Source organism: Mustelus asterias, chromosome 3, assembly GCF_964213995.1.
Source record: "Mustelus asterias chromosome 3, sMusAst1.hap1.1, whole genome shotgun sequence".
Classification (NCBI taxonomy): Eukaryota; Metazoa; Chordata; class Chondrichthyes; order Carcharhiniformes; family Triakidae; genus Mustelus; species Mustelus asterias.
The window spans coordinates 137,960,855-137,973,063 of NC_135803.1; the positions used below are offsets into that span (position 1 = coordinate 137,960,855).

At 46.6% G+C, this 12,209-nt stretch overlaps 1 protein-coding gene and 1 non-coding gene across 3 annotated transcripts in view; one reads left to right on the forward strand and one right to left on the reverse strand.

The window, feature by feature from the left end:
• Window positions 1-489: 489 nt before the first annotated feature.
• Window positions 490-12,209, forward strand: part of LOC144491633 (uncharacterized) — a 31,679-nt gene continuing 19,959 nt past the window's right edge. The window contains exon 1 of one of the 2 annotated variants that reach the window (XM_078209740.1): window positions 490-781. In XM_078209740.1, the coding sequence (XP_078065866.1) occupies window positions 724-781 (58 nt within the window). In that variant the 5' untranslated portion in view covers window positions 490-723. The remainder of the gene's footprint in view (window positions 782-12,209) is intronic. The other variant, XM_078209741.1, reaches the window with a different exon arrangement.
• On the reverse strand, window positions 3,623-3,821 carry LOC144492006 (U2 spliceosomal RNA). Its single transcript, XR_013497560.1, has one exon. It is a non-coding gene; the product is annotated as a U2 spliceosomal RNA (small nuclear RNA).

Genomic DNA, 12,209 nt, shown 5'->3' on the forward strand with positions numbered 1-12,209 from the left:
CCCACATATTTACACCTCTAATCCCTCTAACCTACGCATCCCCAGACACTAAGGGGCAATTTAGTATGGCCAATGCACCTAAACCAAAGATGTGCGGGTTAGGTTGATTGGCCATGCTAAATTGCCCCTTAGTGTCAAGGAGATAAGTAGGGTAAAAACATGGGACTACAGGCTGGGTGGGATTGTGATTGGTGCAGACTCGATGGGCCAAATGACCTCCTCCTGCACTGTAGGGATTCTATGAATAACCACACATCTTTGGATTGTGGGAGGAAACCAGAGCACCCGGAGGAAACCCACGCAGACACGGGGAGAACGTGCAAACTCTGCACAGACAGTGACCCAAGCCGGGAAACGAACCCAGGTCCCTGGCGCTGTGAGGCAGCAGTGCTAACCACTATGCCACCCCATACCAGCAGAGGGGACAAAAGCTGTTTTAGAATTGTTATTATCACGATTAAACATTAGAGGGCACTGCGCTAGGTTTCCAGGGTAATTTTGTTCTAGGGGCTTCAAATTGTAACCCTATCAAGCTCTAACCCGGAGCAATCACAATCCCGCTCACAGTTACTTCCTCATTCTACTCTTTGGGACCCACTGCAGGGACAGGTTTTAATTGTGATCTGAAGCACATGGTTTACACAGAGAAAGGATCTGCAATTTGATCAGTGCTGAAGGAACTAAACACAACAAACCCGGGAAGAGAACATAGCTTGAATCGTGATGGAGAAGTTGGGCTTTGCAGGTTTGCTGGTGGTTTGCTTGGCTATTCTGCCTTCTGGTAAGTTTGCAAATTAAGTTCGTCTTTTTACATGTTAACCCGTAAGGGATTATTTGTAGCCTTTGTGGATAAGAAAATTATTACAAATGGTGGAATCTTAAACGAAACTAGAAAATATGCAGCAAATGTAATGAAAAAAAAAGACGTGTTAGTATCTTAAGAGCTCAATAAATCGTAAAAGTCACCTAATGTCTTCTGCAAAGTCTACCCGGTCCGTGTTGCGAGTTACAAATCAGTTAACATTTTGTTCGCAAGCATGTTCATTTAAGATTTACAACAGAACGGAACTAGCCGGAATTCTCCCGTCCCGCCCGCCACGGGAATTGTACGGGCGGGGGGGGAAGGGGTGCGGACTATGCAAAGGTTCATTGACCTCGGGCGGGATTCTCCGGTTTTGAGGCAAGCGCGGCGGGAGAATCCCGCCCGCCCCGACTGCCACATTTTCAGTAGCAGCCACTGAGAATAAAATCGGATGTCACCAGGTCGTAACTTGACGCTAATTCTGTAAATGATGCATCGACTTGGCTGTCAAGAAGTTATTACTATTTTGCAAATAAGTTTTTGGTTTTGTTTTTCCGAGCTTCGAGGAAGTTTGCATTATTAGATCGCCAAAATCTCTTGTGATATACTTGCAGTTTGTACAGAAATCAGTTAGCCTTAGCAACATAAAGTCTGCACTAAATAGGAAGAGTTGAAAACTTTAACCTCATCACAGGAACTCATGCACAAAATGGCCTTTTTAAGCTCCAATTTGCATATGTAACATTCAACTGATTGGCATTTATCCACATTTGGTTAGAAGTCAAACTACAGGCACGTTGACACTTTTCTTGGATAGTCCATAATATGGATACCAATTGGCAATTTTTAAACAGCGATTGGTTGGGTGGCTGGATCAGGGAAGAATAGAAATAGAATAAAATAGAATTTTAAGTAGAATTCAATTTTAAAATGTCATGAATTAGAATATTAATGAGATGAAGCATTCAGTAATATTCAATTCTCCATAGAAAGGTTACATATAGTGCAGAAGAAGGCCATTCAACCCATCTTATCCATGCCAGCCCCAAGACACCCTTTCTAACCCTACCTTCTTGAACCTGGTGCACAGCCCTGTAGCTTACAGGTACTTTTCTTGTTAAATCCAACTTTTAATTTGTTAGCCTGGTATTTCTGAACATTAATAAATATAGTAAAATTGACACATTGCATTAACTCACGCTCTTGGGGCTAAAAATTAGGCTGCATAGCCCCCATTTAGAGAGAGACCATTCAAGAGAGACCACTCCCCCTCAAGAGAGACCACTCCCCCTCAAGAGAGACCACTCCATCTGACGAAGGAGCATTGCTCCGAAAGCTCCGTGGATGTCGTCTATATGGATTTCAGTAAGGCATTTGACAAAGTCCCACATGGCAGGTTGGTTAAGAAGGTTAAGGCTCATGGGATACAAGGAGAAGTGGCTCGATGGGTGGAGAACTGGCTTGGCCATAGGAGACAGAGGGTAGTGGTCGAAGGGTCTTTTTCCGGTTGGAGGTCTGTGACCAGTGGTGTTCCGCAGGGCTCTGTACTGGGACCTCTGCTATTTGTGATATATATAAATGATTTGGAAGAAGGTGTAACTGGTGTAATCAGCAAGTTTGCGGATGACACAAAGATGGCTGGAATTGCGGATAGCGAAGAGCATTGTCGGGCAATACAGCAGGATATAGATAGGCTGGAAAATTGGGCGGAGAGGTGGCAGATGGAATTTAATCCGGATAAATGCGAAGTGATGCATTTTGGAAGAAATAATGTAGGGAGGAGTTATACAATAAATGGCAGAGTCATCAGGAGTATAGAAACACAGAGGGACCTAGGTGTGCAAGTCCACAAATCCTTGAAGGTGGCAACACAGGTGGAGAAGGTGGTGAAGAAGGCATATGGTATGCTTGCCTTTATAGGACGGGGTATAGAGTATAAAAGCTGGAGTCTGATGATGCAGCTGTATAGAACGCTGGTTAGGCCGCATTTGGAGTACTGCGTCCAGTTCTGGTCGCCGCACTACCAGAAGGACGTGGAGGCATTGGAGAGAGTGCAGAGAAGGTTTACCAGGATGTTGCCTGGTATGGAAGGTCTTAGCTATGAGGAGAGATTGGGTAGACTGGGGTTGTTCTCCTTGGAAAGACGGAGAATGAGGGGAGATCTAATAGAGGTATACAAGATTATGAAGGATATAGATAGGGTGAACAGTGGGAAGCTTTTTCCCAGGTCGGAGGTGACGATCACGAGGGGTCACGGGCTCAAGCTGAGAGGGGCGAAGTATAACTCAGACATCAGAGGGACGTTTTTTACACACAGGGTGGTGGGGGCCTGGAATGCGCTGCCAAGTAGGGTGGTGGAGGCAGGCACGCTGACATCGTTTAAGACTTACCTGGATAGTCACATGAGCAGCCTGGGAATGGAGGGATACAAACGATTGGTCTAGTTGGACCAAGGAGCGGCACAGGCTTGGAGGGCCGAAGGGCCTGTTTCCTGTGCTGTACTGTTCTTTGTTCTTTGTTCTTATGGTATTTGCTACCAAATAAACCTGTTGGACTTTAACCTGGTGTTGTGAGACTTCTTACTGTGCTAGCCCCCATTTAGCAGGTGCTATATGATCTCCTAAGTCCCCAAAATGGCAGACAGGAAGCACACCAGTCTTTATGACTGGAAGTCTGCAAGATTGGCTAAACACAAACAATCTTTTTTTCAAACTGTGAGGCAGGTGTTTTTTTTTCTTTATATATCCAATTCAGAGTCTCAACAAGTTGAGACATTCCCGATCCAAGCTGACAAGACGGCTCTCACCTCCTATCTTGGGCTTGATCTACATGATCCAAGCTGATTGAAGTAGGCATTGCTCCTCCTCCAAGGCTTGATCTCATTTGCATCTTAGCCAAAAGGCCGAGATGCCGCTTTTAAAAATTGCTTCAAATGAAGCTTAAATGTAACCTAATGACTTCAACCAAGCACAGCATGTCGATACTACACTTGATCTTAGCCAAAAGGCCAAGAAGTTATAGTAAACATGGGCTGTGATGGCTGCTTGAGGTCCCTAGCTGCTGAACGATTGGTTTTGTCTAAGGTATCCAGAGTCATATTACATTTACAGAATCCCACATGATAGCCCTCCCAGGGCTGGAGGGAACAGAGCGCTTCTTCCCCGATCCAGCCACCCTACCGATCGTCCTCACAACCCTGTCCTAAGATCCCTTGATCCTCCATTCCCAAGCTCACTGACCCAGTCCCTCAATCTCGCATCAGCCACAAGATGCCCGGATTCTTTACTTCCAAGCTCCCAGATCCTGATACCCGAGTGATATAACATGCTTTCAAAAGGGCAAATTGGAGCCTGAGCTCCTTCTGTTTTACTCTCCCTGCCAAGATTAATTTCTTATTTTGCAGCCACTGACTTGGTAAGTTCTGCATAAATGACTTTGGTTTCGCTTTTTAATCTGCAGCACAAATAAAAAATCTGCACTTTCAACCTTCTCGATGCTATCAGAAACACTTTGCATTCTAATGGCGGTTACCAATATGCAGGTGACGCGCACATATTTATTTCAAAAAAGGGTAAACTGCGTAAGTACATACCACAGGTTGGTTGACCAATGCTTTTGGTGTTTGAATCAGCCTTGTGGTTGGTAAACACTTACAAAATGAATAACACGCAACTCAGTGGGGAAATGATGAAATCTTGAAACAAAATGTATACCCAAAAGGACTTCAGGATTTTACATTCTTTTGTTGACTCATTTAATCCGATATCCTGGGCAGCACAGTGGTTAGCACTGCTTCCTCACGGTGCCAGGGACCCAGGTTCACTTCCCGGCTTGGGTAACTGTCTGTGTGGAGTTTGCATGTTCTCCCCGTCTCTGTGTGGGTTTCTTCCGGGTGCTCCGGTTTTCTCCCACAGCCCAAAGATGCGCTGGTTGGGTTGATTTGGTCATGGTAAATTGTCCCTTCGTATCAGGGAGACTAGCAGGGTAAATGTGTAGGGCTACGGGGATAGGGTCCGTGTGGGATTGTAGTCAGTGCATACGCGATGGGTTGAATGGCCTCCTTCTGCACTGTAGGGATTCTATGTAACTTGTAATTGTTTGACCCTTACCTTGGTGGGATAATCTTTAGGGCCTAAAATGCAGTGAAGTGCATAGCCAGTGTCCTCTGTGGGCTAGATAGAAGAGAATGATCCCTCTGCATCTGACCCAACAATGTGTCTTAATTCAACCCCTTCAGCAAATAATGCATTTTCTACTTTTTCTATCAATTATACTCATTGCTCCTCTATCAGTTTTAAATGGAGTCTTGGCTAATCCTGTGCTGTTAGGAATTGGGACCTCCACTGGTCCAGGTGGTCCACAAACACCTTTTGCAGCCCTGTAAATTCTTATGTTCCTACAGCCAACAGAAAGAAAAAAGTTTGTCATTTCTCAGGCTAGTTTTCAGTCCAATTCCCAGAAATGAATTAAAATAAAACAGGTTACAACCTGTCCACCAAAATCCCCATCATGAATCACAATGCAGGGTATTGTGTTTCCAACCTACCTGGTAAGTAATGCAAGTTGTCAGTGCTGTATGATTAATAAATCAAATATGCTGATGAATCTAAAATGAGAAGGCTCAAGAGAGAACCTGTAGGGTTATGATCAGAATTACTTGTTATATCCTCTTTGTTTTTGTTTTGTTAAACTTCATAGAATCACAGAATCCCCACAGTTCAGAAGGAGGCCATTTGGCCCATCAAGTCTGCACCAACCACAATCCCACCCAGGCCCTATCCCTGTAATCCCATGCATTTACCCGAGCTAGTCCCCCTGACACTAAGGGGCAATTTAGCACGGCCAATCCACCTAACCCTTTGGACTTTGGGAGGAAACCGGAGCACCCGGAGGGAACCCACGCAGATGCGTGGAGAACGTGCAAACTCCACACAGACACTGACCCAAGCAGGGAATCGAACCCGGGTCCCTGGCGCTGTGAGGCAGCAGTGCGAACCACTGTGCCGCCACCGAACTTCTTATTCTCCCCTCCTTTCATGTGAATCTTCCTCATAACAAAACACCATTACCCAGCCAGGCAATCCACGTACTTCCAATTAAGCCTCTGCCAATGCTGTTCGTGAGCTGACTGCTCGGCTGAGTGCTACTTCCCCTTTTTGGCAAATCCAGTTGATAGGAAACTTTTATATTCAGAGATTCAGATTCTTTCTCTCCATTTCAGACGATGGGGACATGAAAAGATTTGTGTTTCTGAACTCAACCTCGCAAAGAGTATTTGATTTTTTTTCTAATACTGCTTCACTGATAGTCTCAATCCTTCAGACTATCAGAGTAAAAGCAAGTATTTCCTATCCTTGCAATTTATGGTAAAAATCATAAAATCTTTGTCAAAGTTTCCATTAACTTCAGCCCACATTTGAAGCTCTATGCCCTCCTTAATTTACTGCATCTCAATCTGCCACTGTCTGAAGCTAAAGTCACACTAACCACATGTTTCCTCTTTATCACAACAACTGTTTCACTTTTCATAATTGCTATCTCAGCCCATGCAACACGAAACCCTCGAGAAGGGCCACCTCCAAACTCTTGTTCTCCTCCTGGCTTGCTTGCCAACTATGTCCTCTGTGGCCCAGAAGTTATACTGGTCTAACTGCATTCAGGAAAACCTGCCGCTTTAAAGAGGCCATTGCAGGCTGCAACCAACAAGTTACCTGAAATGTAAAGTCAGGAGGACAAGGATGATTCATGTAACTCCACAATTAAACCACGTGGGCTGTTGTTGGCCATTGCAAGCCCTACCCTTAATCAGAGAATTATAGAATCCCTACAGTGCAGAAGGAGACCATTTGGCCCATTGGGTCTGCACTGACTCTCCAACAGAATCACAGAAACCCTACAGTACAGAAGGAGGCCATTCAGCCCATCGAGTCTGCACTGACAACCCCACCCCAGGCCCTATCCCCACACATTTACCCCGCTAATCCCTCTAACGTACACATCCCAGGACAGTAAGAGGCAATTTAGAATAGCCAATGCACCTAACCCGCACATCTTTGGACTGTGGGAGGAAACCGGAGTACCCGGAGGAAACCCACGCAGACACGGGGAGAATGTGCAAACTCCCGACAGACATTGACCCAAGCCGGGAATCAGACCCAGGCCCCTGGAGCTGTGAGGCAGCAGTGTTAACCACTGTGCCACCGTGCTGCATCTTACTCAGGCCCTAGACCCGTAACCCCACATATTTATCCTGCTAATTTCCCTAACCTTTACATCTTGGGACACTAAGGAGCAATTTAGCATGACCAATCCACCCAACCTGCACAATTTTGGAGTGTGGGAGGAAACCGAAGCACCCGGAGGAAACCCACGCAGACATGGGGAGAATGTGCAAACTCCACTCCAAATCACCCGATGCCGGAATTGAACCCGGGTCCCTGGCGCTGTGAGGCAGTAGTGATAACCATTGTGCCACCTTGCTGCCCCAGCATGACCTTGATACCCCCAGATCTCCACCACCTTCCCTGATCTCAACCATCAGCTTGTCTGATCACCACCATGCCCAGTCTCTCTGATAGTTTTGACCCATCACATCCCACTTCCTGATCACTCTCTTTTCTGCTCCCCTTTTAAGAATGTACCTGAGATCCACCTCTGGCATCATGACTGCCTGGTCTTTGATTCCTCTTCTCAAGCAAGCTCCTGAAGTTGATGATTAAACGGCACGGTGGCACAGTGGTTGGCACTGCTGCCTCACTGCACCAGGGACCCGGGTTCGATTCCCAGTTTGGGTCACTGCCTGCGTAGAGTTTGCACATTCTCCCCGTGTTTGTGTGGGTTTCCTCCAGGTGCTCCAGTTTCCTCCCACAGTCCAAAGATGTGCGAGTTCGGTGGATTGGCCATGCTAAATTGTCCCTTAGTGTCAGGGGGATGTTAGGGAGGTGAGTAGGGTAACTATGTAGGGTTATGGGGATAGAGTCTGGGTGGAATTGTTGTCGGTGCAGGGTCGATGGGCTGAATGGCTCCTTCTGCACTGTAAGGATTCTATGATTCTAAGTGTCCAATGGCTTAATGATAATGAGGCCCACGGTCCAATATTACGTGTGCCTTGGGCCTATTCATTCAGGCACAGCGTTGATTCCAGTGTTTTCTGATGGTCCTGATTAGGCAGCCTTAATCTCAAATTTCCAGACCCGTGTGTTTTTGTTCAGCTGAATCCTTGCTACCTATATCCCATCGCAATCCAAGTACAACCTGTCCAGCTCCACTGTCCTCCCTGAGTTATGTTGGCTCCTGGTCCTCCACAGCCTCAAATTGAATATTCTCATCCTCATGTTTAATTGTATTCATGCTTTGTCCCTTCCTATTTGTTACCTATAATGCTATAACCAACACCCTGAATTGACTCTTTGTCTGGCCTTTTGCGCTCCCCTCACTTTGACCCATCATTAGTAACCATCTATTTGATCAAGATTTTGGTCACCGCTCCTGTGTATCTGTTTCTTCAGCTCAACATCTCTATCTTCTCACTCGCCCATAAAGGACCTTGGCCTTGGGTTTATTTTATATTAAAGATGTTCTCTATACAAATGTTTTTGTTGCCAGTATCCTATCTCACAAGATGCAGTTCACCCATCTTGTTTCCCTCCTCTTGCTGACCAACATTAACTCCTGCTTCCTCAAAATTAAAATTCAGACTCTTGTCTCCAGCCGCTCCATTGCCTTGCCCCGCCCAATCCCTGTAAACTCCTCCCTTCCTATCACCCCCGAAGATATCTGCTTTTCTCCAATTCTGACCATTTCTATGTCACTGACTTCCTTTTTGGTAAGAAGTTTAACAACACCAGGTTAAAGTCCAACAGGTTTATTTGGTAGCAAAAGCCACACAAGCTTTCGGAGCTGCAAGCCCCTTCTTCAGGTGAGTGGGAATTCTGTTCACAAACAGAGCATATAAAGACACAAACTCAATTTACATGAATAATGGTTGGAATGCGAATACTTACAACTAATCAAGTCTTTAAGAAACAAAACAACGTGAGTGGAGAGAGCATCAAGACAGGCTAAAAAGATGTGTATTTTTGGTGGCAGTGTCCTTTTTGTTTTTTTGTTGTCCTTTTTGGTGGCAGTGCCTTCAGCTACCTAAGTACGGTGGTGTGGAATTGCAGCTGCGATTTTCCGGCTTCGCCGCGCCCGCCGCAGATCACGCCAGTCGGGGAAAATTACGTGCGGGCCTAAAAACGGGTTTTGCACCAAATGCTTTCCAGTCGTACCAGTCCCTTGCTGCTGGCACAAACTGGATCTCACCCAGAAAGGACGTGAGGCTGATTAGCATATTTAAACAAGCATTTAAGAATGCTTCGCCTGTTCAACATTGGATTCTCCCAGCTCCCGGGATCTTCCAATCCTCGGGTGTGGTGAGAACCCACACCGGGGTCTCGGAGGCAATGAAGCCCTCAGGTGGTCAGGGACACGGCTGGGCAGTGCCCCTCTGTCAGTGCCCACCAGTTGGGCACTGCCAGGTGGGCATTGCCAGTGTGGCAGTGACAAGGGGAGGGATCTGAGTGGGGGCGGGGCCTGACGGGGGTGCTATACAGGGAGAGCTGTGAAGGTGGGGTCGGGGGTGGGGGGGGGGGTGGCTCAGCGGGAGGGGCTATGACGGGGGATTTTGTGAAGGGGTGGAGCAAGAAAGAGGAAAATGTCAGAGGTCATGATGGGGGACCCATGGGGAGAGCCCCATTGCTCCGATGCCAGGGAGGGTTTGGGAAAACATGCCGCTCGTGAGGGAGGGGTCCTAATGTCTGTGGGGGAGGGGGTCTTCCAGTGCACTGAGAGATCGGGGCGCACTTCCAAAATGGCGCCCGATCACTTTAAAGCTCGGCTCACCGGTGTGTTTAGGCTCCGCCCCTCCAGAACCAGCATAAAACTCACCATTCTCCCAAAAAATGACCAAGTGTGGGACTGTGGTGAACCATCGTTGGTTCACCACTGGGGTTTGTTACTATGTTACTGTTGGGCTAGGGTGTTGTTACTGTGGGGGTTGTACTATGTTGTTGGGTTAGGGTGTTTACCTGTTATAAGAGTTATCATGGCACATTCCAGTGGGGTCCCGCCTCCGGTGGCAGGGTATAAGACCCCCTGCTCTGGCAGGACCCCTTCAGTCTGAACTGGTGTATTTGTGTTAGTAGTTCCCTTGTTACTTTATTAAAGCCTTCAATACCGAAGCCTTGGTTCCATGTGCTTATTGACGCGCATCAGGGACGATTGCAGTCCGGTCTGCGCCAGACAGACTGACAGAAAACCTGTGAATCGCACCGGTTTTCTCACCCTCATGGCGCTTTGTCGTTTTTTGGGGGGGAAATTCCACCCTACCTCTCTAATCCTCTCTGCATCGCCACCTCTTCTTCCTCACTGATGGCACTCTTTTTATAGAACGGTAGAACAATACAAGACGGAGTGAGGCCTTTCAGCCAATCTGCCTTTAAACCTACCTGTATGATTAGGTTTGTGTTCATCTCTGTGTCTCCCTTGGCTTGGTATCATTTGTTTGTCTGATTCTACTCCAGTGAAGTGTTTAGGACACTGCTGCATTAGAGATGCATTAAATGTGAGTTGTTGTTTCATTGCTGCTGCGGTTGTTCTTGTGTTTTACGTAAGACCTTATCTTGTTTGCCAGGATATCCTGAAACAATTAATAGCCAGTGTGTCTCTGATTTTTTTTAAAAAAATGCTTTCACTATTGTGTTATAGATATCACAGCAAGATGCAGCATTAAGATGGTAAATCAGATTGTTCATGTTTGTTGAGTTATAAAAGTTGACCAGGAGAAATAGGAATGCTACATACAGGAAATGTGGCAGCCAAGTTTCACACAACAAGGGCAGCCCCTCCAAACATTCAGATTCCCTCAGTGCTGCATCAGCTGAAATTAAAGGCTTATTCTAGGAGCTGCTCTGAAACTGAGGCCTGTGGTATTTTAACTCTGGGGCTCTATTTTAAATCCCCCCATCCCCCAGCTGACTTCTCACCCATTCTGGGCAGGAAATGCTGGAAAATTGCACATCCAGAGACAGGACCCACTGACAGGAAAAATAAAGTGCCAGAAATGGGTTGCCAGATGTGTCCTGAGCCCACACGACTGGGGGAAGGCAATTGTGACAGGGGAAGTGTAGGCTTTCAAGGTGTGACCAGGAGGAACAGGAATGCTTTTTCCCAACCCACAAGGAAAAGAAAAACTCATGCTTTTTGGCGGCCTTTTCTGACCCTGAACTTCTTGGCTGAGTGGGCCTGAGGAGGAATCATGAAGGTAAGTGCGCCCGGACGATAGCGTCCAGGACTTATTAATGACATGTTAAGCATGGCATTAATATTTAAATTGGCTTTGTGCCCTTTCTGATTTCGGTGGCAACACAGGGCTGGTACGATCAGGGGAGGCGGGATACTGGGCATGTTTCTCATTTTTGTCTCCCGCCTGATCTTACTACCCCACCTCGCTGATAGTTGGGCAGGACATGATCGTAAGATTGCGCCCTTGGTGACTCTTTGGGAAAATCCTCTCTGCCTCGGCACCTCTTATTCCTCATTTATGCCACTCTTTTCATAGTAACAATAGAAGGTCTGGAGTGAGATGCAGTGGTATTTGTCGCGGTTTGTCCCGAGCAGCTCGGTGACGCAGGACTCTGTGCTCTACGGGCTGTTTCCGGGGACGCACACCGAGACAAATATCAACTGCTGCTGGAGGGTCATCAACTCGGTGAAGGACGCACTTTGGTCCGCCCGAAACTTGCTGATCTTCCAGCTGAAAGAATTGTCCTCGACCGAGTGTTGCAGACTGGCACATTCCAAGGTCCAGGACTACGTGCTCAGGGACGCGCTCAAGCTTGGGGCAGCTGCCGCAAAGGCACAATGGGGAAAGGCCACCGTGTAAAGCGTCTCAACCGAGGCAGACCGAGGGCCGGGTAACTGCAGAATACCCTTGGCCTGCGTAACTGTGTGCCAACCTGAAAAATAACGGCACACAGTAAACTCGGATGATGCATGTACACAGTTTTAAGTAATGAAATGTAATGAATGTAATGTTTTTGTAAATAAGCACTGTATTGTAGGGTAAAAATGAATCATTTATTGGACTGTTTGTTACTATTGGATCTGTCATTTGAAATGTCTTATTTGAAAGTTTCGTTTTGTGAATAAAGTATATTTTTGAAAAAAAAACAATAGAACAATACAGCACAGATTGAGGCCTTTAGGCTAATCTGCCTTTAAACCTACCTGTTTGATCAGGTTTCTGTTTACCTCTACGTCTCCCTTGGCTTGGTATCATTGGATTGTACTCCAATGAAATGTTTTGGCACATCCACTGAAGCTTCAAACACAAAATCTGCAGTCAGATCTCATTGAGGTCATTGGA